The 26,886-nt window shown below is 36.7% G+C and overlaps 1 protein-coding gene across 1 annotated transcript in view; it reads left to right on the top strand.

The window, feature by feature from the left end:
* The window catches only part of Ano10 (anoctamin 10), a 185,226-nt gene that overhangs the window by 1,080 nt on the left and 157,260 nt on the right, over positions 1 to 26,886 (top strand). Inside the window, exons 2-6 of the mRNA XM_076844307.2 lie at positions 10,543 to 10,695; positions 16,749 to 16,946; positions 18,075 to 18,209; positions 24,957 to 25,076; positions 25,347 to 25,916. Of these exons, the coding sequence (XP_076700422.1) occupies positions 10,557 to 10,695; positions 16,749 to 16,946; positions 18,075 to 18,209; positions 24,957 to 25,076; positions 25,347 to 25,916 (1,162 nt within the window). The 5' untranslated portion in view covers positions 10,543 to 10,556. The remainder of the gene's footprint in view (positions 1 to 10,542; positions 10,696 to 16,748; positions 16,947 to 18,074; positions 18,210 to 24,956; positions 25,077 to 25,346; positions 25,917 to 26,886) is intronic.

Here is a 26,886-nt window from a genome sequence, read left to right as displayed (position 1 = left end):
CTGAGGCGGGCTTTGAACTTGTGATACTCCTGCTACAGGCCACTTTTAAATTCCTTGCCGCTGTCACAGCATCGGTTTTGGTCTGTACGCTCTTTGAAATCTATTCTGACATCTGGGAGATTGCTTAGAAGTCCCACACATAAAAAAATGCAGTTGAGGTTTATTTACACTCCAAACACAGTTGTATCATATTCCCTTAAATCCTCTGGAGTTTTAAAAAAATGAAATCTACAATGAGATATCTACTTCTATTTAAAGTCACACTAACCTAGAGAACTAGATATTTTCCAAGGGCTCGTTCTGTCCTAAAGCTAAATAATTTTAAGTTCAGTCGTTGATTAAAATTACAACCTTTCTTGTAAGGAAATCCCTCTCACTTTCAACCTGATCAGTGCAACCCTTCATTTTCTCTTACTAAAATATTTCCTGTTCTGCTTCAAGACAGTCATTTTGATTTCTATTTCTCCTTGAGTGTGAAATAGGTAATCCCACTCCCCCCCCCAACACTTTATCACAGAGCTACATTCCTAGCTCTTTTTATTTTTTATTCTGGCCTCAAATTTGCATTCCTCCTGCTTCAGCCTCCTGAGTCCCTGGAATTGCAGGCATTTTCCTGCATGACAGGCTCTAAAGACATCTTTGTGCAGTTCCTTCTTATCCTTTGAATTTGTGATAATTCCTTTTACATTTTTTTAAACCCAAACTCAGAAGAACATATTCCAGAATAAAGAATTCATTATTCTTTTCCTAATCCTTGATGAAGTAAGCTCCCACTATCTCCCTCCCTTTGCTCCTCCATGGTTGAACTCATAGTATCTTTCTGTTACTATCATGGTCTTTCCCTCTTGGGGCCAGTGATCCAGTAGCTAATGTGAAAGTTAAGGAACATGAATCCAGTTCCTTTGTAGGTCTATCTTTGGCCCTGTGTGCAATTCAGCACACAATAAAGATACCTCTCTCTTGGTCTCATGCCCCAGGGCCTATGAGGAACTTGGCTGCTCTGTGTCCTATAGTCATTTTCTGCTGCCATCCTGACTGACAATCCTGACTAATGGGGGAAATTGGCAGTGGTAGCAGTGGTACCCTCACTTGGTACTTTGGTTCTTCTTTTTTGTCTAGGATTCATGGTAATGATAGAGCAAACTCCCATTAAGAATCTCTATTAAAAGTGGACTGCAGAACTTAATTTAGACTGGAACTTCCACCAAGTTTCTTATTTCCATGGCTTTATACCTTATACTTGTTACTTAGTCCTTTTGGGCTAAGAGAAGAAATGAGACTGAAGCAGGACTCCATAGACCAGTGAATTGCAAGATGAAAATCTCGCAGTAGAACATCCAGGGGCAGCAGTCCCCTGACAGAGGGTATCCCCAGAGGTTTTAGTGTACAATGGCAGGAATCCCCTCAAAAGAGGGATTACCATGTGGGGGCAGAAGTTTCCTAAGCAGTTGGCACTGCTGGATGGGTCATGGAGATAGGAAGAAGATATATAGGTGATGGGAGAGAGGAATCTGCTTTTAGGTAATCGGGTCTACACATCCATTGTGGCTCAATGGATCTCACAGTCGCAGAGAAAAATTGGGATCTCTCTTTCTTGATCCCAATGTTGCAAATATTGCTAAGCTTGTCTGCACAATGAATGGCATAGAATATCTTAAATGAGAATTTAAAAAGTGAGCAAATGTTTATTATGAGTTTCTAAGTTGTCCTCATATACCTGTTTGAATGGAAATCTGCTTTTATTATCTCAGAAAAATTATTTTATGACCTGGTAATTATGAATAAGGTGGATTTTTTGATATTCCTGAACTTCAATGTATGCCTATTATATACTCTACTGAACACTTCATTTTCTCCTTAAACTAAGCATTATTTCCAGCTTTTCTCTTTCATCACTCAGATTTAATGTTTTAGTCAGCTTTTTCCTTGCTGTGATCAAAAGGCCTGACAAGAACAATTTTAGGAGGAAAAGTTTATTTTGGGGTATATGGTTTCAGAGGTCTCAGTCCATAGAAGGTAGGCTCCATTTCTTGGGACTTGAGGTAAGGCAGAATATCGTGGAGGAAGAATGTGGCAGAGGAAAGGAGCTTGGAACAAGGCCACCAAGAAGCAGAGAAACAGAGTATGACTGTACTCTCCAGAGACAAAATATATACCCTGAGGCACATTCCCAGGGATCTACCTCCTCTGGCCACACCCTACTTACCTTCAGTTAATTCCTGTTGGGGATTAATTCACTTATTTGGTTAAGCCTCTTATAGTACAATCATTTCATCTCTAAACTTTCTTGCATTGTCTCAAACATAATCTTTGTGGTGACATCACAGATTTAAACCATAACAATTATTTCTAGGTTGGAAGCCTTGGAGTTATCCGTAATAAATGAAGACTTTTCTGGTTCTTAGATGTCCTCTCCAGATAGTTAATGCCCCTTTGTATGCCCACTCCTTGTATTCTTTTTTTTTTTTTTTTTTTTTGGTGGGGGTTGGGGTGGCCAGGATGGGATCAGGGGGGAGGGGTGCTGAGAATTGAACCCTATAGGTCTTGTGCATGCTAGGCAAGAGTTCTACCACTGAGCTACATCCTTAGCTCTCTTTGGTTCTTGCTAGTGCATGCACCCAGTGTATTAAAATTATTTTATGTACACTTGCTTCTGCTACTAGACAGAGGCCTCCTCAAAAGGAAGATGTTAGACTTATTTTATCTTTAGACTCTCATGACTTGGTACATAAATGTTTATTGTGCTTGTTATTTCCATTTTGAAGGTGATGAAGTTAAGACTGTATTCTACTGGAAAAGTAATATTATGTCTACTGGCATATATAATATTTTTATTATGAAAAATTTTAGTTAAGAGTGTTGAAGGAACCATGAAGAGCATGATGCAGTGTAATATAATCCCTGTAATCCCAGCTACTTGGGAAGCTGAGACAGGAGGATTGTAAATTTGAGGCCAGCCTCCACACTTAGTGAGGGCCTGTCCCAAAGAAAGAAAGAAAAAAAAATTGAGGATGTAGTTCAGTGGTTAAAGTGCCCTTGGGAGCAATCCCCCATACAATAGGGAAGGAAGGAAGGAAAGAAAGAATACCATGAAGCACACCCATATTCTCATCCTCTGTATTTACCTATTAAAATCTATATTACTCCAACACAGAATCCTCACTGATAAACTCACAGGGTCTCTATCCATTTGCTCAAATGTAAACTATATCATTTGTTATTTGTAAATGACTACAGCTTATGAACATGACCCATTCTCCCTCTGCTCTGGTCAGGCCAGACTTCTTTTCATGTGCTGCCTTGTTCAGGCTTCATTTATTTTATACGTATCCCCACGTATAGAACATGCTCCCCCCTTTGCTCGATCTAAAACTTTAGTGCATTAACTGTTCTTACCACATTATTAGTTATTTGAATGGGAGAATTGATCTCATTTGCATCTGTTTTTCTTTTTAGAACCTCACATGTGGATCATTAATTTGGCAGGTATCTAAATCGCATTCCTGATGCATTTGTAGTATAATATGAATCCAGCATTGATTTATTAGACATATATTGCCCCAAACAAAACCTGTGATGTTAGGAGGGAGATGTTGATCAGTTTAAGACAGACAACTTGGATCTATTTGATGATATTGCTGCAAGATTGAAATTTCACCAAGAAAGGAAAGATGGTATACAGGTAGTTATTTAGAATGGGTTACTCCCTTTGTGATTGTTCATATGAATTGATTTGCATTTGTACTTTGGAGTCATTAAAACTGATATGAAATGCAAAATTATAATAATAGTACTAAAGTCTAAAAATCACCCTGACTGGGGGGAAGGGATCACAGGGCTGGATCTACAGAAAACCCATTTTAAAGGGAGGACTTTAGTCCTTAGTGGCTCATTCCATTTGCAGGTCTCCAAGTTGACTCCAGTACTTTGCAGAGGTAAAGATGGTCTCACCGAGAACAGTAGGGAAACTGGGAAGGAGGCTGGGGCTGGGAGAAGTTTATGTTCAGTTTTGGATATGTTGAAACTGATGTTTTAGTGAGAGTTTCTAAGTGTTGTACATTCCTGATGAAGCACATCTTAGAGACAGATTGCAAGGACATCAATGCAGAGGTTACAATTTGAAGTTAAGAAAACGAAAGTGATTTTAGAGGGAGAGATTGCATAAAAGGAAGGCAGAAGTCTAGAGATTGTAGCTTGGACACCATTTGCAGATAGTACTGGGAAAAGGCAGAAATAGGGAAAGGAGTTTACAGAGATAGAGAGAGAACCAAGATAATAAAACATCCTGGAGGCTGGAAAAAGAGTCTATAATTTGATTTTAAATTGGGTGTTTAATTTTCTGTGCTCCAGTTAGAGAAATGCAAATCAAAACTACTCTAAGATTTCATCTCACTCCTGTCAGAATGGCAGGTATTAAGAATACAAACAACAATAAGTGTTGGCGAGGATGTGGGGAAAAAGGTACACTCATACATTATTGGTGGGACTGCAAAATGGTGCAACCAATATGGAAAGCAGTATGGAAAGCTCTTGGGAAGCTTGGAATGGAACCACCATTTGACCCAGCTATCCCTCTCCTCTGTCTATACCCAAAGGACTTAAAAACAGCATACTACAGGGACACAGTCACATCAATGTTTATTGCAGCACAATTTACAATAGCTAAACTGTGGAACCAACCTAGATGCCCTTCAGTAGATGAATGGATAAATAAAATGTGGTATATATACTCAATGGAATATTACTCAGCAATAAAAGAGAATAAAGTCATGACATGTGCAGGTAATGGATGCCGTTGGAGAAGATAATGCTGAGTGAAGTTAGCCAATCCCAAAAACCAAATACCAAAATTTTTCTCTGATATAAGGAGGCTGATTATAGTGGGATTGGGAGAGGAAGCATGGGAAGATTAGTTGAACTCTAGATAGGGCAAAGGGGAGGGGGAAAAGGGATGGGACAAGGGGTGTAAAAAAAAAATGGTGGAATGAGATGGACATCATTACCCTAAGTACGTGTATGAAGGCATGAATGGTGTGAATATACTTTGTATACAACCAGAGATATGAAAAAATGTGCTGTATATGTGTAATATGAATTGGAATGCATTCTGCTGTCATACATAACAAATTAGAATTTTAAAAAATTTAAAAAAGAGGTTTTCTACTTTATATCTTCAATAGCAAACTCAAGAGCTTGTAAAATATCACTTACTCTAACAATATATTAATAGTGCCCCCCAAATAATAATTTTCTATGCTTTTTAAGAGTTAATATTTTTAACAGCAAATACAGGCTATTGCAATGAGAGCATTGCTGTGATTTGGATATGGGTGTGTCACTTAGAGGTCCTTGTGTTAAGGGCTTGGTCCCAGCATGCAGTATTGTTGGAATCTTCAGGAGGTAGGCGCCTAGTGTGAAGTTCTCAGGTTATGGGGGGGTTCCCTCAGTGGAGATTGTGGGACTCCAACCCCTTCCTGTTTTATCTTTGCTTCCTGGGTCATAAAGATGATTGGTTTTACTCTGCCACATGCGTCTGCCACAATGTGCTACCCTTAGAAAGGCCTAAAGCAATAGGACACCTGATTTGGACTGGAACCTCCAGCACCATGAACCAAAAATAAATTCTTTATTTTATAAGTTAATTACCTCAGGTATTTTGTTATAGTAACACAAAACTGACTAATACAAGCCTCTTTAAGTGAATCATGATTTATTTGGTAAATTTCTATGCTGTGGCTAGTTATTTTACGGTCACTCTTATCACACTTATTCTTGCTGGTGAGAGCTGGAACTTGATCTGAGACAGTTAAAGTTTTCTCTGAAGAGTTTAATTCTAGGATTTTATTACTTTGTGTATAATATTATAGTAGCCAGTAATAAATATGGCACTTAATTTTGCATGCCTACTTTGTGACAAGGGCTGTGCTGTACATGTGTTATTTCATCACACACTAACCCAATGTGGTCTGTGCTTTCATTGTTTCTACTTTTCAGAAGAGAATAAATTGTCTAAAGCCACATAACTAATAGGTTATGAGTTGAACTTGAATGTAGGTGTGTCTACTCCAGAGGTCAACCATTATAGTCTAATAATTTTGAGACAGATTGTAATAAAAGGCACAATTATACCAAAGCCCAAACTACTGGAAGTAAAAGAGCTAAATTAATCAGAATAATCTAAACTGCTGTGTCCTTTGGTTCCCCCCATGTGTAATAGACTCAGACATAATAGATTTCTCACGATGGAACAGTTCAAGGCAGTTTTCTGGATTGGTGGGCGGCTCACCTCCTTAGGTCAATTAGGGAGCCAGACTTTGCTCCCTAATTTGTGGGGCCCATGAAAAGGGAAACAAAACATGGAGGAGGCATGACCATATCCCTGGATTGGAGCTGGCATTCACTACTGCCCATATATCATCGGTAGGATTTTGTCCCATGTCCACCTGATGCCAGTAGGCTGGGAAATATGGTCCAGATATGTGCTTAGGCAAAGAAGGGGAGGACACATTTCATACAGGTGGAACTCTGCTATAGGAACCAAGAAAAAAATTGGGTAGAGAATTATAAGTAGAAACCTAGCGAAGAACTTGAATATTCTTGTGATATTCATCTGAACGCATCTTAAAAATCCAAGTCCTGGGGCTGGGGTTGTGGCTCAGTGGCAGAGCGCTTGCCTAGCACGTGTGAGGCACTGGGTTTGATTCTCAGCACCACATTCAAATAAATAAAATAAAGGTATGGGTTCATCTGCAACTAAAAAAAAAAATTTTAAAAAAACAGTGTAAGTCCTTTTTGAGTTCATTTCAGCCAATAGGACTTAATTTCATAGATTTTAATTTTATAGATTGGTAAGGACTACTTATTATTAATTTTTTACTAAATTAATTCAGATTAGGAATATTTGGTATTCATAAAATAAAATTAGTATGTCTGTTAGCATATACCTGAGATAATTATATAAAGAGCATTTTTATTTTGTCTTGGTTTTAGATGTTGTAGTTCAAGAAAGGGCTTGGGTGGATTGCTTTGGGCCTTGATAAGAGAGCAAATCATGGCTGGAACGTGTGAGATAGTAAAACTCTTCTCCTCGGGAACAAAAAGCTAAGACAGAAAGAGGAAAAGACCAGGGTCCCACAATCCCCTTAAAGGACATACCCCCAGTGACCTAAATAGCTCCTACTAGGCCATGCCTCTTGAAGGCTCCACCACCTCCCTGTAGCACCCTGGGTACCAAGATCCAGGACACATGTATCTTTAGGAGACATTCAACATCCAAATCACAGCAATATATTTCTAGGGTTCACTGAAACCTCTGATTCAGTAATCTACTAAAATGTCTGGCTGTTTTTCAGGGCCTGTCTTTGTTACAATGATTAATCTGCAGATACATGCATGTAGATGATTAGAATTCCCCAAATTGTCTAGAAAGATCCTCAATCAAATCCTTGCCTGAATCACATTCAATTGGTGATTTGAGCTTGAAGTTTACTTTTTGGTTGTTGAATATTTTTTGTTAGTTTTTGTTATTGGTGTTTGTTGGACATTTTGCTTATTTTTGAAAACATTTAATACTGCATTGGGCCTAAGGATTCTGTAAATGTTTTCACTTTGTCATTTTGTTTTTAACTCTGTCCTATGTCATCTTCAGTAAGAGTTGTATGGTAATTAAAAATTAAGATTAACAGTAGGAAAAAATGAAGGATTTAAATATCTCTAATGACTGTTTTCTCTATTTTTAAGCTCTGTATCATGGAAAATTAATGTTTTTTCTATTGTGAGATTAGCAAAGTAACTTCATCATTTGATTTTTTAAAGAGTAAATTGTAGGACTATTGGAATAATTAAGTGGAATAATATATGTAGGCACTTAACATAGTGTCTCACTTACAGTGAGCCTTCAGTAAAAGAGAATTAATGCTGAAAAGGAATGTCTGCTTACTAAAAAGAGAATTGATATGCTCCAGATCCTAGATCATTATCTGCAATCATTTCCTTCTGCCCTACACTATTATATTCATATTTTTTGGTGGGGGTGGGTATCAGGGATTGAACTTGGACACTCGACCACTGAACCACATCCCCAGCCCTGTTTTATATTTTATTTAGAGACAGGGTCTCACTGAGTTGCTTAGTGCCTCGCTTTTGCTGAGGCTGGCTTTGAACTCATGATCCTCCTGCCTCAGCCTCCTGAGCCACTGGGGTTATAGGTGTGCATGTGCCACTGCATCCAACATCCTTATTTTTTTTAAATGGGTATGTGCTAGTGATGAATCCTCTCCAGTTTTGTTTGTTTGAAAATGTTTTTATTTCTATTATTCTTTTCCCCCACTGTACTAGGGATTGAACCTAGGGCCACAATACACTGAACTACATCCCAACCCTTTTAATTTTTTTTACTTTTGAGACAGGGTCTCACTAAATTGCCCAGGCTGACTCAAACTTGCCTCTTCCAGCCTTACCCTTGCTCCCTAGTGGCTGGAATTACCAGTATGTAATTCCATCATGTCACCTGTCTTATTCTTAGAGCATATTTTGGTGAAGGATACAATCTTGGGTTGACCATAATGTTCTCTTGGACTGTTGAAGATGCACATATGGTTTAATTTGAAGATACCATGGCTTTCATTTTTTTTTTTTTTTTACTGCTAAGTCAGCAGTCAGTCTAATTATTTAGTGTTTTGTCTTTTCTTTTTTTTTTAGTGCTTTTAATGTTTTTTTCTGTCTCTTGGGTTTTATGTGATTTTACTATGCTTCTTCCTTTGTATTTATCCTGGTTACAGTATATAGAGATTTATATATTTTGTCTGGGGAGGTTCTTTGTCAGTATTTCTTTAGATACAGCTTTTGCCCTAATACATTCCTTCTTTACTTCTAGGACTCGCCATTTTTCTTTCTTTCTTACTCTTCCTTTTTTTTTTTTTTTTTTTTTTTTTTTTTTTTTTTTTTTTTTTAGCTCTCAGAGCTTCATTTTGGGTATTTTTCTTATACTTCATCAATTTTCCTCTTTAGCTTTGTCTAATTTTCTGTGATTTTGACTCTTATATGTTTAAATTTTAGAATTTCCACTAAAAACATTTTCCAGATCTTTGCCAAAATTCTCAGTGTACGATAATTACTTCAAAGTCTGTTCTAGCTAACTCCATTATTTGGATTTACTATGTAATTGTTGATATTATTGTTTCTTTTCATTTTCATGTATAATAAGTTATCTTCTGATTGAAATGATATGAACCTAGAATTTAATTTCTGTCAAAAATGATTTTTTGATTCACAGTTATCTTTAGGATGAAATCTTTTAAGCTCCTTGTTCATAGTAGGGGTTTTATCTGACCCTTTCTCTGATGAGCGCTACTAATCACACCGTCCTCAAGTCTCTCATGGCCAGTAGAAGTCCTTCTTGGCTCCCTGCTTCACTCTTTATCTCCTTCTTCCCAAATTGGCAGAGGCTTCTGGGAAACTGCAGATACTGAGCTTCCTCTCTGTTTCTTCTTATATGGGCCTCAGAATTTTCACTGCCCTGTTTGCTTTCTGATATTTGCAGGTTTTTTTTTTAAAAAAGCATATGTGTGTGTGTGTGTGTGTGTGTGTGTGTGTGTGTGTGTTGTTTAATTGTCTTTGGTGAAAGAGTTTGTCTGAACCTCCTAATCTGTTGTCCTAGAAGTAGAGGTTTTGGCTTGCCTTCTCACTATTAATGACATATTAATGTCACTTTTAGAATGTGTAGTTTTGGGGGACTTATATAGCAGTGTCTCTGCCTATGTAAGTTATCCCATCTCTGTGGGATGACTGCAATAGTCATAATTTTGTAACCATTTAGTACCCATAACATTTTTCTAAGTCATTTTATTCAGTCTACATTTGTCAGCTTCTGTAGATTTTTACCTCTAATCTGTCCTTACTGCTAAGGCCAGTACAAGCTCTTTCTAAACTATTCTAATGGCTTCCTAACTGGTCTCCCACACTCTAGGCTGAGCCTTTCTGATCTGTAATTGCTCACAGTAACTCAGTTCCCTGCTCTGATCTATTGGTGACTCCCCTTGTGCATTGGACAAAGCCCATTTCCTTTGTAACCAGGGGTCCTACTTAGATACCAGCTCATTCCCATCCTTTCTTCCCCCTACACAGAGTTAATGCTCCAGTCATACCTAACAACTTGAGTTTCTCTGAGCCTATTGCTATTTTCCCATCATTATTTTATAGGGAAATACTATTTCTTCTTCTTAGAATACCATCCACTGTCAATCTGGCTCATTCATTCTTCTTTCTTATCTTGTGTTTGAGCACCTTTTTTAGTTATTCTTTTACCCAAGTTGCTCTCTTCCATATTCTGAACTGCTTACAAAAAAGGTTGGTTTTCTCTGGTCAGCCTGGATCACACATGTGCTTTGTCCTATTGGTTGAACCTCTCATGTAACTGTTAGGATCAGAATTTTGCTTTATCTTGGAAATCAGAATTAGGTATAATTAAGAGAAAGTGAAATTAGCCTGTAACATATTTATATGCCAGAATAACTCATTTTTACTTTTCATTTTAATTTTCAGCAAGTTTGTCAAAGATGAAAGTGACCTTATCAGCTTTGGATACTTATGAGAGTTCTTTCACACCTTTGGTGGTCATAGAACTTGCTCAGGATGTCAAAGAAGAAACCAAAGAATGGCTAAAAAACAGAATTATTGCTAAAAAGAAAGATGGAGGTGAGTATCATGTCACTACTCAAACTTAGTCATGCTCAATGACTAAAAGTGTATTTGCAAATGTGCTTTACAATTTTTATTGATGTTTTATTTGCTAATGTTTATTTTCACTTTATTATCTACCTAGGAGTTGAAATGAGGCCTTAAATCAAGATTAAACTGTAAATTCCCTTTAGCCTGTAAGCAATATGAATGGTTTTCCTTCATAACTCTTATTGATATGCCTACTATAGTACTTAGTGCATAGTAGGAGCTTAATAAATATATGTGAAATGAATGAACAAGTATCTGTTGAGTGTTCTTTGTGTGTCAGTTGAATTGCTAAGAAAACTCAGAGAAGTCTCTGTCTGCAAGGATGTTTGTCAGGATAGGGAGACTGAATGCTATTTCCCAAAAATTTTAAGTAAAGAAATAAGTTAGTGGAGAGCAGTCACAAAACAGTGTATGATACTTACACATGAGTCATATGTACACATACCGTAAAGATAAAGGGAAGTGTGGATGAAGCTTTAGCAGTGCTTTTTGGAATGGCAAGGGATGGCCTAAAGCACCTAGGTTTAGCCCTCCCTTGAACAGGGGTTAGGTGTGGGTGACAAGGTAGGGTGTGTTTTACATCAGCAAACATTTTATAAGGTACCAAAAATAGTACCTTAAACTGCACCAAGTACTGAATTAAACTTAAACTCTTTTTTTTTAAAAAGTAACTATAAATCAAAATAGATTTTTTCAAAAGAGAATTTAAACATTTTTCAAATAATTGTACCCAAAGGAAAGAAAAACAAAAGTATTTGCTTGCTGTAATTTGAGGTGTTTCACTGGACTTGGATTCCTTCTTTAACCTCCAGTGATTTAAGAATATTAGTAGCGTCTTAGAATGAAAGGCTCCAGTGTACCCCCAGCCTCCTTTCTGTTGGTGTGTGCTTTTGGGACACTTTGGCGACAGCATCTCTGCACAGTCTTTGTCTTCCAATAAAGGCAGTGCATCTACTTTAGTATCTCCTTTTGTTGTCTTCTTAACTCCTATTAAAGTGATGATAAAAAAAAAGAACCTTTTAAAAAGGTGTATTAATCTCTAGGATATATAAAGAACTCAAAAAACTTAACACCAAAAATACAAATAACCCAGTCAATAAATGGGCTAAGGAACTGAACAGACACTTCACAGAAGAAGAAATACAATTGATAAACAAATATATGAAAAAGTGTTCAACAACTCTAGCAATTAGAGAAATGCAAATTAAAACTACTCTAAGATTTCATCTCACTCCTATCAGAATGGCAATCTTCAAGAATACAGGCAACAATAAATGCTGATGAGGATGTGGGGAGAACGGTACACACTCATACAGTGATGGTAGGACTGCAAATTGGTACAACCACTATGGAAAGCAGTTTGGAGATTACTCAGAAAACTGGGAATGGAACCACAATTTGACTCAGCTATCCTACTCCTTGTTTTATACCCAAACGACTTAAAATCCGCATACTATAGTGATGCAGCCACATCAATGTTTATAACAGCTCAATTCACAACAGCTAAACAATGGGAGCAACCTAGATGTCCCTCAGTAGTTGAATGGATAAAGAAAAAGTGGTATATATACTCAATAGAATCCCTAAAAAACAAATGCCAAATGTCTTCTTTGATATAAGGAGAGTAACTAAGAACAGAGTAGGGACGAAGAGCATGAGAAGAAGATTAACATTAAACAGGGATGAGAGGTGGGAGGGAAAGGGAGAGAAAAGGGAAATTGCATGGAAATGGAAGGAGACCCTCAGGGTTATACAAAATTACATACAAGAGGAAGCGAGGGGAAAGGGAAAAATAATACAAGGGGGAGAAATGAACTACAGTAGAGGGGGTAGAGAGAGAAGAGGGGAGGGGAGGGGAGGGGAGGGGGGATAGTAAAGGATAGGAAAGACAGCAGAATACAACAGACACTAGTATGGCAATATATAAATCAATGGAAGTGTAACTGATGTGATTCTGCAATCTGTATATGGGGTAAAAATGGGAGTTCATACCCACTTGAATCAAAGTGTGAAATATGATATATCAAGAACTATGTAATGTTTTGAACAACCAACAATTAAAAAAAAGAGAAAAAAAAAGAATATTACTCAGCTTTAAAGAAGAGTGAAATTATTGGCATTTGTCAGTAAACGATGGAGTTGGAGAATATCATGCTAAGTGAAATAAGCCAATCCCAAAAAAACCAAAGGCCGAATGTTTTCTCTAATATGCAGAGACTAAGGTAGAATAGCATTACCTTAAATTAAGTAGAGGGAAGTGATAGGAGGAGAGGAGAGGGGATGTGGGAATAGGAAAGATAGTAGAATGAAACAGACATTACTACTGTATGTATATATGTGACTGCATGACCAATATGATTCTGCAGCATGTACACTCAGAAAAATGAGAAATTATATCCCATCTATGTATGGTATATCAAAGTGCATAAATGTATTCTACTGTTATCTTTAACTAATTAAAACAAATTTAAAAATTAAGAAAAAAAATAAAAGACCTAAATCCACACTGACAAAGAAGAAAGGAGAAGATAAAACAATAACAGAATTGTAAAAGCTAGAAAATAATGGAATGAGTAGTAACTGACTTCACAAAGTTGAAAAAGGTGGAACTTAACCTGGTAGGGAAGAAAATTTAGAAGCAATTTGGTTTATGCTACAGAACACCCCCTCCAAAAAAAAAAAAAAAACCCAAACCCCTCAGGAATTAGGGATATCAGAGACCTGTGGACTGGAGGAGAAGAGTAGTACGAAGGAAAAAAGAGGATTGGTGATCTACTTAAGGAATATATCGCTGGATCCCTTCAGTTTTCTACCACACCAGCAGAAGACCTGGGATTCATTCTCTGGAGAAGTTCAGATGCTTGGTTTTTGGCATGGGGGTTCTAGGCACAGTTGGAGCAGAGATCCATACTTGAAAATAAGATACTGAGTACCATTCCCCTTCTATCACCCACCATTCTCATACTTCATTCAGTTTCCAAAATACTAGAAGCCAGAGTCAGACCACCTAGGAAGCAGTCTTTCTCTGGAGAATCTAACCCATCTAAACAAAATAACTGAAGGTGTCAAAATCAGGAGGTTGCCAATGAAAAATGACTTGGCCATTCCAGCTTGCATTAAAAGCCATCTCCGATAGGCTCTATCTAAGCACTCAGAACTTCTATTTAGCTTCTTAGAACTCCTTTCTCAAGCATATAAAAGAAAGATCACCAAACTTCTGAGGAAAATTGCTTATATGAAAGAGAAAGCTAAAGCTAAACAGACAGGTGAATGCAACAAATCATGTGAAGGAGAAAACCAAAGGAGAATAGAAATCTCAGTCATCAGAGTTATGAAAAGAAGTAACATCTATAAATCAAGAATAGGATTTCATAAAATGGGGAAAAAAGCAACTCTTAAGAAGTGAAAATATGAAATCAAAGTTTAAAAATTCATTAAAATGGTTAGAAGATAATGTTGATTTAAAATATCCAAGAACAAAAAGGTATAGAATTGGAAATTATGGGAGGAGGTAAAAATAAAGACTGATCCAAGAGGTACACATCTGAATAAAAGGAATTCTAGAAAAAGACCAGGGGGAAAAAAGAAGAAATCATCAGAAAAAAACTGGAGACTCCAAGTCTCAAAGGGCCCATCTAGTGACCGGCACTGTTGATGAAAATGGCATAGTCTTGAGAAGTTTCAGAACCCCGGGGCATGAGAAAAAACAAGACTTCCAGAAAAAAGGAAATAGGCCAGATGTAAAGTATAAGACTTCTTAACAAAAACATTAGAAGGCAGTGGTGTCATTTCTTTATTCCTGAAAGAAAGGTTTTTGATCTAAAATTCTGTACCAACTAGTTGCCTAAAGGTGTAAGGGCAGAGTCAAGGAAGGTTCTCTGAAAAGATGATGTTGACAGCGTATCTTTCATGTCAGTGAATCAAGGGGAGACAGATGATTGGCAGACCGTTTGGGGAAATGATTTAGATATATAATAAGTAAGCAAGTGATAAGACAGCAACTTTTAGGAAAATGGAAAGTGCAGGCAAAGTTCAGCCATAAATAACATGTAATCATAATATGTAAATAGTGACTATTGAGGAAAAGCGTAACATAACTACATTGTGAGAATGGGGAGGTAGGAATGGTGAATGCACATGGTGAAGGTTGGGAAAAATGGGAGCTAAATCCTCATCTTGCTAGACTTAAAATGAAAAAAAAAAAATCAAGAAATACCTCTCTAGGCAATATTATCTGGTGATATGAAAGCAAATAATAAACGAATCACCTGAACAATTTGAAGGGGACGGTAACTTGGGGCAGGGAGATGGGGACTACTGTCTTTCAAGATAAGACATTAACAAAGGATTCTTTGAACTTACACCATTTCCTACTTCCTCAGTAGGAGGAGGGTAACTTTCCTCACACACTCACTGTGTCAGTTTGGGTCCTTTAAGAAAGAGATGCCAGGATGGGATTTGAATACACCAGAGGTTTACTAAGGGAAAGATTTGTAAAAAGATAAAGAGAATGGAACAGGAGTAGATCTGACACTTGTGAGAGAGGCAAGGGAGGAAGAGCCTGAAAGCATAGCACAATTCTGAAGTGTCAGCCAGGCTTTAGGTTTCCCTTTAAAGGAGAACCATGTTGAGCAGGAATGGTCTTGCTCCAGAGTCTCCTGTGTATTCAGCCAGTGGCTCGGAGCAGCCAGAAGCAGCATGGCTTGGTGTAAGGAATGGTGGCTAGCACCAGCTCCTCCAAGCAGATTCTCCTGGAGTAGGGCACCTGGTAGCCCCCATACTCACTACCCTGTTATCAAACTTTCTACCTTTGCATTGCGAGAAGAGAAAATTAGCATTTTGGTGACTTTTTTTTTTGTATTTCTCTTAATGTGAATGAGGTTAATGATCTTATATTTAAGAGCCATTTGTAATTTTTCTCTATAATTTGAATATACCTTTTATTAAAAATTTTCATACCTCTATTGTAAATTACCTAAATAATAGTGTCATAATACATTAATCTTAATAAACTAATCTATTTGGTAAGTAAATTATATATTTTTTTGAAATTATAAATTTTAAAAATTATATAATTTTATTCATTATCCAATTATATGATTAATGTCTGTCAACTATTTCTACAGAACTCATAGTAAAGAAGTAAACAGTTGGCTGCAATGATATCACCTGTAGTCCCAGCTACTCAGAGGGTAGGGCCAGGAGCATCCCTTGAGCCCAAGAGTTCAAGGCCATCCTGGGCAACTTAGTGCTTACCCTGTCTCAAATTAAAAATAAATAAATAAATAAACGTACCTTGGAAAATTTGATGTAGGTAAAAATAATTAGAAAAAAATTCCTTTTCTCTGTTATCTTTTAAGTAATAATTATATATACAATATTATTTTTAATGTTTTGGGAAAATAGTGATAATTTTGAAAAATTTTCTGGGTGTGGTTGTGCATGTTTTAATTCCAGGTAATTGGGAAGCTGAGGTAGGAGGATCACAAATTCAAGATAGTAAGACTGAATTAGGGAAAAAAAGTATATTAAGAAATTTATAGAAAAATCACTAAAAAGTTATATTGCTTGAATTCTTTAATATTTATCTTTTATAATATTTCTTATAGTCTAGTGTAGTTATATTACATTTATGACTTTTTTTGCTAGTATATGTTATTTAATTTTAATTTTCTTACATTTTAGTTCATTAGGCTTATATTAGGAAATTTTATCCTTTTACTCTGTATTTTTACTTAATAACTGTTTTATACTTAAAGCTAATGAACATTGGAGTCTCGTCTCAACTGCTCATTTGAATAAATGGCAGACCACTTACTGCTACATTTTCAGTTTTTACTTTAACACTTATTGAATATCTAAAACTTCTATTTTTTTTAATTTCCTTGGAATATAGATTTAAATTGTTAATATAATTACTTCTCCTTCTACCAGACTAAATATATACTCATTTAGAAGGTTTTCATTTTTGAAAATTGTATGTTTGTTTCTAAGGTTGTGCTAATCTTTTGTTTTTGAAGGTGCCCAGTTATTGTTTAGACCACTGTTAAATAAATATGAGACAGAAACACTGGAACATCACAATCTGTATCTTGTTGGTGCCTCCCAGATCAGACTGTTACTGGGGGCAGAAGCAGTGGGATTGGTAAAAGAGTGCAATGATAACACCATGAGAGCCTTCACATACGGAACTCGACAGAACTTTAAAGGTTTTGATGGTGAGCCCCACGATATTTTGTTTGTATCATAATCCTCTTATTGCAAAAAAAGTTTTTGATGAAAGGATTAGGAGTCTTTCTAGTAAAGGATCATATTAGTGAATATTTTAGGCTTTGTGGGCCATGTTGTCTCTGCTGCACTTAATACTGCCATGGTAGAGCAGAGAAGAAGCTTAGACCCTTAAGTAAATGAAGGGATGAGGCTGTTTTCGAACAAAATTTTATTTGTAAAACCAGGTGGCAGAGTAGTTTGACTCATAGATCATACTTTACCACCTCTGGAATAGAGAACACCCTGGAATAGAAGGACATATGTAACTTTTTTACAGTATCCTATACTAATGTTCATAGTGATGAATATCCATTGGCTTGATACTTGGCTTGATACTGTGGTGTAAGAAACACCATAGTGGTTCTGTATCTTTAAAACATCATTTTCTGAAGTTTTTGGCTCCTACTGAGTATGGTAGGGTAAGTGATTTTGTCCTGGCCTTCCGGAGGAAAGGTAATGTTTTCTGGAAAGCAGCAGGAAGTCAGAGTAGCTTTATCAGGAGCCGTGTTTGGCTTCAGAATCAAGCTGACCCCTTCAGAGCTTTCAGAGTTAGAAGATGTGATTAGACTTCTTCAGACCACTTCACTCTGGATTTTTATTCCTTAGTGACTTAATGAGCCAACATTTAAGAAGAGTCACCTGTCAAAAGGAACTCTGTTTTCTTATCAGACTTGGTTCTCTCTTTCACATTTGCCTCCAGAATGGAGTCTTGAGAATTTGAAAGAGGAGGTTTTCCCATTTGGGAGTCTCTGGTAAAAAATACTGTTAGAATTCAAGAATATATTGCCTCCCACTGAGATCAAGCAAGTGTATGCTGTTTGAATGTTTGTAACATACTACATAATAACTATTAAAATGATTGAAGAATTGTAGTGTGAGAAAGCATGACCAAATGTTTTTATTCTTATGAAATATCTAAGAAGCTTTATGTTCTGTTTAATTTACCAATTTCATACTTTGGTTACTCTTTATGTTAATTGTTATTGTTTATATCATTATAATATCAAGTAATTGAGATATTGCTTAACTTTACTTTGATTGTTACTGAGAAAACATATATTTTTGTTTTATTTTAGATAACAATGATGATTTCCTCACAATGGCAGAATGTCAATTCATTATCAAACATGAACTTGAAAATCTTAGAGCTAGAGATGAAAAAATGATCCCTGGCTATCCCCAAGCAAAGTTGTACCCAGGAAAGTCATTATGTAAGTCATTATAGCAACCAGTTTTGTGAATACACATTCTGATGAAATTATTTTATTGGCTACATATTTTTGACAGATTTTCCTTATAGATTGCATCTTTTATAGTCATCAAATATTAGTCTTCATCTTGTTTACTGTTTTGTTAAGGTTGCTGTGTTCAACTTTTTTCTTGTAGTTCTTGCTTTATTTAAGTTTGCATGTGCTGGGATCTTTTTACCCATCTTTTTTTAGTCCCTCTCAAGGTTGTTTTAGGTGGATCTCTCATATTAGGATATAGATGGATTTTGCTTGCATTCTGACCAGAGGACTTTTTTTTTCTTTTAACCAAATGATTTTTTAATTTGTTTTTGTGGTCTTGGTGGTCAAATCCAGGGCCTTGTGCATGCTAGGCAAGCGCTCTACCACTGAGCTACACCCTTATACCACTTAAGTAAATGACCTGTTTTGTGTTGAGATATCTTATTCAATATTATGTTGTCTGTTGAAATTGCTTATTTCTGTGCTTAAAAAAAATATTTTGCTATCTGGGGTGTGTCATCTTTTCTCACATTTCAATGGAAAAGGCTAAGAAATACATTTTTTTCAAATAATGAATTTATATTAATATACTCAATTCAAATTTAACATTATGGAATTTTACTTAATTTCTTTGATTTTATATTTGTATTTCTTTTCACTTTGAAAATCTTGATTCTTAATAACATTACTATAATTACTAATTTACTTTATCTTATGTTTTACATAAAATAACTTGTAAAATCATGATAATTTCAACATTAACAATACCAGTGAGTAAAGTTTAAGATTTGTTTCTATCTTTCTTTGTTCTTCTACTATCTCTAGTTAAAATCTAATCTGTTTTTTTTGTTTTGTTTTTTTTTAACTAAAGGTTTGGTAGAATTCCTTTAAGAAATCATCTGGTTTGATGTTTGTTCATGGGTTAGGGTTTGAACAGTTTTCTCTGAATCATTTGTAGAAGGGTGTATTTTGACTTTCCATTGCTCCTGGGGTCAATTTGGATAAATTCTATTTTCTTAGAAAAGTTTTTATTTTCTGTAGGCTTCTGCTATGTTTCATTTCTACCTTTTATTTGTGGTTTTTCTTTTTCCTTTTAGTGTTTGTGGTTTCCTTGTAATATTTTTTCAGATCTCTATACTATTTTCTTTGTGATTTATTAGTTATTTTTTAATGAATCCCTGTTCTTCCCAGACTGGTGGCTGTCTTTTTGATTTTGAAGGGAAGTGTGTATTTTGGAGAGAGGGGTGACTGGAGGTCTCTATGGGGGTACTGTCAAAATGGGAAGCTTAGCTCTGCCTAGCAATGCATTCTTGAGTCATCTGGGGCTCTGCAGAGAGTCCCTGTGGAGTCCTGTTCTTGCAGAGTTCTTTGTTTGGGTTTGGCCTTTTTTTTTTTGTTTTGTTTTGGGCCGACCACAGCTCCAGACTTAGTCATTCTCCATCCTGGGTTCTAGCGGGCAGTTCCTTCTTCCAATATGCCTTTTTTCCTCTCTAGCTTCACCTTGTCTAGCTGTGGGGCAGACATGCTCCAGGGGTTCACCGTGCATCCTCATGTGCCTGCATGCTGGCCAGGGGGACAGCCATCCCACAGTATCTAGGAGAACCCTGCTCTTTGCCTGCTTGGCCCAGGTTTGCAGAGGTGTGGGTGCCTTAGCTTACCCTGAGCTATTTTCAAGGCTTTTTATAGTAGTTTAGGATTTGAGTTTTAAGTTTATTTTTCTATATTTTTGTCAAAGATAGGGGTTTCTATTTCATGTTTCTTTTCTTTTTTTTTTTTTTTTTCCTGTTTTTAGTTTGGTATCATGAACAAAAATGGGGCAGTGGTGTCTTTCTGCTACTCTTAGTAACCAGGAATTCTACATTCTGTATTTAAGTAGTTATTTGGTACTAAGATTTTTAATCTTCCTTAATCTCTTGGTGGATGGACATGTTTTCAGACACAGCTGGGTACTGCATGAAATAAAACCCAAGCCAATTGAGGCACTGTCCTGGTTGTTAATGTAAACATCCTTCCTGTTTGTCCACATTGGTCAGACTGTCCTATGGAAATCATGGTTTCCACACCTGAGTTTCTACACATCTTTTTGGGCAAAGCTGGGATAGAGAAAAGTGTAAGTGTGCTTTTTTATCAAAAGTGGATCATCTAGTTTCCAAATGCTCCTAGCTGCTTGAAAGAAAAAAATTTTCTGCTGAATGAAAACCCTGAAAGAACTATTTGAATGGATTTCTCTTGGGTGTATGGGCTGGCACCCTGAAGCCATAACAGAAATAACTTTCTTGCTGGCCGGATGAGCCTTTTGTGAACAAGGATCCTTCCTTCCTATTTCCCTTTCTTCTTTGTATTTCTTTTTTGGTCCTAAATATAAAAGCAATAAAGTCATCTCAGTCATGGTCATTGGAAAGGTTTTTTATACCAGCTGACATAAAAATTCTATTTTAGTTGTCAAGTTGACATTTAAAAATTCTGCATTACTCTCTTTCTTTATGTCTTTGGAAATGTGATCTTTAAAATGCTATGTTGTCTTTTATACCATTTAAATTTATATCATATTTAGTTGAAGAAGAGGAGGTATATGCATAATTGTAAACTGTGAACTATTTTCAGAACTGATAAACTTAGAGTAAGTTAAACCCTGGATTTTTAGTAGATTACTCCACAGTGGAAAGGCAATTCCCCTTTAAGCTTTGTGAGAGCTGCTGCTTTCTTGGGTAGCCTCTTCTTTGGGGAGGAGAGACTTCATCCTGCTCAATGTGAAGCCTATTAGTACTGTGAGAGGTAGCCAAGGCTCTCACGGAAAATACTTCATATCCTAGGTTGACACACAGTGATTATCAATTTGCTTGCTGCTTACTGTAATACTGGGTTTTGATAGAAAGCTTTCATTAAGCAGATAGAAATTGTGTCATTGGAAACATGATTTTGAGGATTTTGGTGGTGCTCTGAGATGCGCATATGAGGGTCATTCATCATTCCATCAAATGGCAAGCAACGTGGAAAACAGAATGCTGTTTCCATGTGTGTCTTGGTCGTCAAGTGGTGATTTGACAGCTGTCCATTGCTTGCTTCTCTACATGCTAATATCTTTCCATGCCTCAGACTCTGCTACTCCTACTGCTTCTTAACAGAAACAGGGGTCTGTGTAGGTATACGTGCATGTGCTTGGGCGGATGACCTAAGGAAAGATTTTCTTTAGAAAGAGGAGTTAAGGGACCCAAGAACTGCCCACATATTAGCTGTATCTTAAGGAATGTTATCTAGTTTAGGTTACAGTTTTGTCTCAAAACATCTTTCAGATGATTAGCACATTTTGATTGATGAGAGCTGCTATAGTTTAGATGTGGTTTGAGTTTGATCTCAAAAGTTTCATGTTGTGGAGGGTTGGTCTGCTATGTGGCAATATAGGAGGTGATAAAACCTTTAAGAGGTGGTCCCTGGTGGAAGACTTAAGATCTTTGGGGACATGATCTGGCTTCCTCTTTGTAGATGTGATCTTGCCCTATTGAATGTGCTCCTGCCCTCTGCTGTGAGGTTCTCACCAGAACCGAGCTGATGCTGGTGCCAGAATTGTGAGCTGAAAAAAGGCCCTGTTCTTAGAAAGTTAGCCTGCCTAGGGTATTTTGTTACAGTAACAGAAAAATGGACCTAATATGATCTGACACATTTCCTATTATGTCTTTGATATGATTTGGTTTTTTAAATTATTTTTATTGGTGAATTATAAGTATATATAATAGTGGGATTCATTATTCCATATTCATACATGCATATAATTTGATCACTCTCATTCCCTGGTACCTTCCCTTGCCCTTCCTTTCTCCCTCCCCTGACCTACTCACTCTATTTTACTGATCTCCCTTCTGTCATTATCATTCTTATTTTTAATTTGTGATTATAATTATATGTATGTATGTGAGTGTATGTATATATATATATATGATTCATTACAGTGTGTACACAGACATAGCATAATTCATGAGATCATTTTTTAAATTCCTTTTCTCTCTTTTTCTCTCTCTCTAGCTTCCACAAATGAGATAAAACATTTGACCCTCAACTTTCTAAGTCTAGCTTATTTCATTTAGCATGATGTTTTCCAGTTCTATCCATTTACTAACAAGTGCCATAATTTTATTTTTCTTTATGGCTGAATAAAACTCCATTTTGTATATATGCCACATTTTCTTTATCTGTCCATCTCTTGGTGGGCATCTAGGCTGGTTCTATAACGTGGCTATTGTGAGTTGCATTGCTATGAACATTTGTGTGTATCACTACAGTATGCTGATTTTAGTTCTCTTGGATAAATACCATGGAGTGGGATACCTGGATCATGTGGTGGTTCCACTTTTAGTCTTTTGATAATCTCCCTTAGATTAGATCTCAATTTTTTTTTTTTTTTTTTTTTTTTTTGCTGATTTCTTACTGGCTATCATAGTTAGAACCACCCAGTACTTACAGGAGATCCTTCAGCAATCTTGAAGGAAGGAATCTGGTTTAAGTGGTTGCTATCTTTAAATAGGCCCAGGTGGTATCATATTTTTCTTTCAAGGTAATGCTCCTTCCTAGTAATTACATTCTTAGCTGCCCTGAAAAGGTTGAAGGATTAAAAAAAAAAAAAAAAACAAAAAAACTAAGAAAACCTATTTTTAGAAGCTGAAACCAGAACCATGCTTTGGCAATGATGGTGAAAAGAAGACCAGTAATTTAGGTCTTGCAGCTTTATATTCTCTCAGAGTGCTCAGTTCACAGTTCTATTTTTAGAAACATAGAAGCTGGTTTTTATGCCTGCCTGGAAAATATTCTGTAGTAGAGTGCAGTCATCTTTTATAAAAGAACTTGGAAATAGTAAAAACAATAATTTAGATGCCATTAAGTCAACTCAAAGTTGACTTACTATACTTTGTGTAGTAATTGGAAAGGATGGTGATAAAAAAATCTGCCAAAACCTGTGCATCCCCAAATAAAGGATGAGAATCAGGTTGGTTGTGACTTAAACTCTTCCTAGCTGAAAAACATCCACGGAAACACTTTAGGATAAAAATGTTTTAAAAATGGATTTGACAGCACGGGAGGCCGATGTAACTTAGCCCATATGTCTTTTTACCCTAGCTGCTGATATTTTGAGGATATACCCTTTTCAGTCACTAAGAAGGAGGATTTTATCACAACCCTAGTTTTTAAAGTTTTTCTCCTCTGTATAACTTACTTATAAGTTATAATTGTAAAAAGAAACATACATTATGAATCATTTTTTTCAAATCCAAAGTTTTCCCCATTTTTAATATCAGGTATCTCCTCTTTTGATGTTTTTCTTTTTTCATTTCTAAGGAGTTAAGTTTACTTTTAAATTACTCTGAAGATTTTTAAAAGATTTTTTTCCTTATTTTAAAATTTTTTTCCTTAGTGGTCCTCACTGAGGGGGTCTCATGCCTGGGTATTCTCATCCTTGTTTTTAGGAATGAAGGGAGGCATCCATTGGAAGAGGTGAGCTGATAAACCTTCAAGAGCTCCAACCTCATCCATGGATAAAAAATGGCAAAACATTCTTTTTTTTAATGCAAATTCCATCTCATAAGCAACCATGTTCCTTAACAGGAAAATATACTAGAAATTCATATGGCAAATATACCATGTCCCCCGATATGGCAAAAGGCTTTACATCTAAGTCCTCTGTTTCTACTGACAGCCTTTCTTCCTGAGGCCCTGAAGGTCCCTTCCCACCCTTTTGAGTCACTGTGAGTAATTAGGATAGAAGAGAGAATACCCCATTTCCAATTAATATTTCTAGGGGATGCTGCTGTCTTTGGTTAAGTTCATTTGTCTTTTTCAGATATGTGCACAAATGTCAAAACCATGCTAGAAAAATGACTGCTTATAGTAGAAAATCATTATTTTGATTTTGATATTTTCTGTCTGTGGGTATGTCTTTGTAATTAGGTTAGAAAATATAAAAGTGATGGAAAATGCTCAGTCTCAACAAGAATGAAAGGAACTGAACATTTCCCTGCCTTCACAAATAGTGGAAGGATAAATTGTTGAAAAAAAATTTTAGGGGTAATTTGTAATGTGTGTACAGATTTAAAATATATGTGCCCTTGGACCTAGCAATTCCACTTCTAAGAGCATATAATAAGGAGAGAGTAAACAGATGTGAAAAAGTATTTGTGCCAGAATTTTAGCATTATTCACAATAATAAAAAAAGGAAAACAAGTATTTATCAATAGAGGATTAGTTGTTGATAGCATTTCATACAAGGAAATATTGTGACACTGTTAAAGAACATTTCATGTTCTGTTGACATTGAAAAATATTACACATGATTACATGAGAAAAGAGGACAGAACAATGTGACATAAGATGATTTCATTTTTTGTTATTAAAGTATATAAGAATATATACTTTGAAGTCTGGTTATAAGTTAAGTTGCTATTTATAGTAACTATTTTCAGGAGAGGGAGAGAAAAACAGGATCCTCTCATTCTAATTTATACATTTTTATGGTTTAGAATTTTACATGAACTTTCTTTCACCAAGAAAATAGTAAAGCGATTTTACATTCTGAAAAATGAAAGAATGTACGCGTGTGGAACAGGCAGTGTGACTTCCACCCGAGTGTACTGCTCCTCTTGTGGACGTGTCCTTGCAGTGTTTGCTGACAAGTACGTGATCTTCACCATAAGCCATCTCCAATTTATTTTATGCACTTTTTGCGCCTCTTCCTCTAACAGTGAGAAGATTGCTCACGTCTGGCATCGTGATTCAGGTGTTTCCACTACATGACCCTGAAGCCCTGAAGAAGCTTGAGGATACCTGGTACACTCGGTTTACTTTGAAGTATCAGCCCATAGGTAGGTGCCAATACCTGTCTTTTACAGAAGAGACCTGTAAAGAAATGTCACCATCCCGCAGTGGAGTCATCTCCCTGGGGAAGATAATTTAGTGCTCTGCTAGGCAGAAGATGCGGGATGGACCTATCCGCATACTGATTGGGGCATGAGGGCATGAAATGACCCCCACTTCACTTTAAAAAATGTATAATTTACTTGCAGTGATTAAAAAGGAGTCTTTGGTGGTCTTTGGTAGTTTTTACTTAAGTTCTTTTTTCCCTTCCATTACAGACAGTATTCGTGGCTACTTTGGAGAAACGATTGCTCTTTACTTTGGATTTTTGGAGTATTTCACTTTTGCCTTAATCCCCATGGCTGTCATTGGGTTACCTTACTACCTGTTTGCATGGGAAGACTATGATAAGTATGTGATCTTCGCCTCGTTCAACCTGATCTGGTCCACGGTGATCCTGGAGGTGTGGAAGCGTGGCTGTGCCAACATGACCTATCGGTGGGGGACACTGCTGATGAAGAGACAATTTGAGGAGCCCCGACCAGGGTTTCATGGGGTCTTGGGTATCAATTCTGTCACCGGTCGGGAGGAGCCTGTCTACTCCAGCTTTAAGAGACAGCTGCGCATTTACCTGGTCTCGCTGCCTTTTGTATGCCTCTGTCTCTATTTCTCTCTGTATGTCATGATGATTTACTTCGACATGGAAGTCTGGGCCTTGAGTCTACATGAGGACAGTGGGTCTGAGTGGACAAATATCTTGTTATATGTGCCCAGCATCATTTATGCCATCATAATTGAGATCATGAACCGCCTCTATCGATATGCTGCTGAGTTTTTAACTTCATGGGGTAAGCCTTGATTTTTTTGTATTCATGTCTTATTTGCCTATAAGAAATGTTTCTTAGGTTCTAGGACTCACAGAAGTGCCACCATGCAGAGGAGATAGATGTTCTCGTTCGTTATAGAGACATGAGGAAAAATTCATCACCTCTGTGAGCTCTGATGATCTTTGTGTTAGGCTTATCACAGCTTTCATTTATTGAGTGTTACTATGTTCTGGATGTCCAGTAAGCACTTTATCCACAGTATCTTATTTTCCCCTCCTCAGGGCACTTTGAAATAGAAGTCATTTCACCATTTTGTGGATAAAAGATATTGAAAAACTTAACAAGGTTCTAACAGTAAACTGCAGAGTCAGGCTAATCCACACCTATCTGTCTTAAACCTGTGCTCGTAATACTGTAACAGTGTGTTTCATGCTGAAGGTAAAATAAATTAAAATTATCTTCATGATCCTAGGGCTAGTATCCTAAAATTGACTTGTCTAGTTCATTTGGGCACTGAGGACTGCTGTCAGCAGAGGTGGTTCTTCGTGCATCTCTCTGTAGAAATGAGGAACTTGGTTATAGTTTAAAAATGGTCTGAATTCACTCATTAATTGTTTATTCAAACAAATATGCTATATTATAGCTTAGGAAGAAGTCTAGGCCTTAAATTCATGGATCATAAAGATGTTTTAAATTATTTTAATTAGTGATATAACAATAGAAGCTACTATGTGTTGAGGGCTTCCTTTTTGCTGATTCTGATCTGAGGCTGCATGTTATTTCTGATTCTGACTCCAAACCCGGGAGGAGGGTGGTCTACCCTGTGTTGTAGGCGAGGAGGCTGAGTGGCAGGAGGCTAAGTAGCTGGCCCAAGGTGAGGCCATGGCTGAGCAGCTGAATTGCTGTTCTAATCCTGGACAATCCCCTGCCTCTGTGCAGGATGACACTCTCCTCAGAGTATTCCTTTTTGTTCTTTTGTTAGGCTATTTTG

The sequence above is a fragment of the Callospermophilus lateralis genome, chromosome 1 (assembly GCF_048772815.1).
Source record: "Callospermophilus lateralis isolate mCalLat2 chromosome 1, mCalLat2.hap1, whole genome shotgun sequence".
Taxonomy (NCBI): domain Eukaryota; kingdom Metazoa; phylum Chordata; class Mammalia; order Rodentia; family Sciuridae; genus Callospermophilus; species Callospermophilus lateralis.
This window is presented reverse-complemented; position numbering and strand designations above follow the sequence as displayed.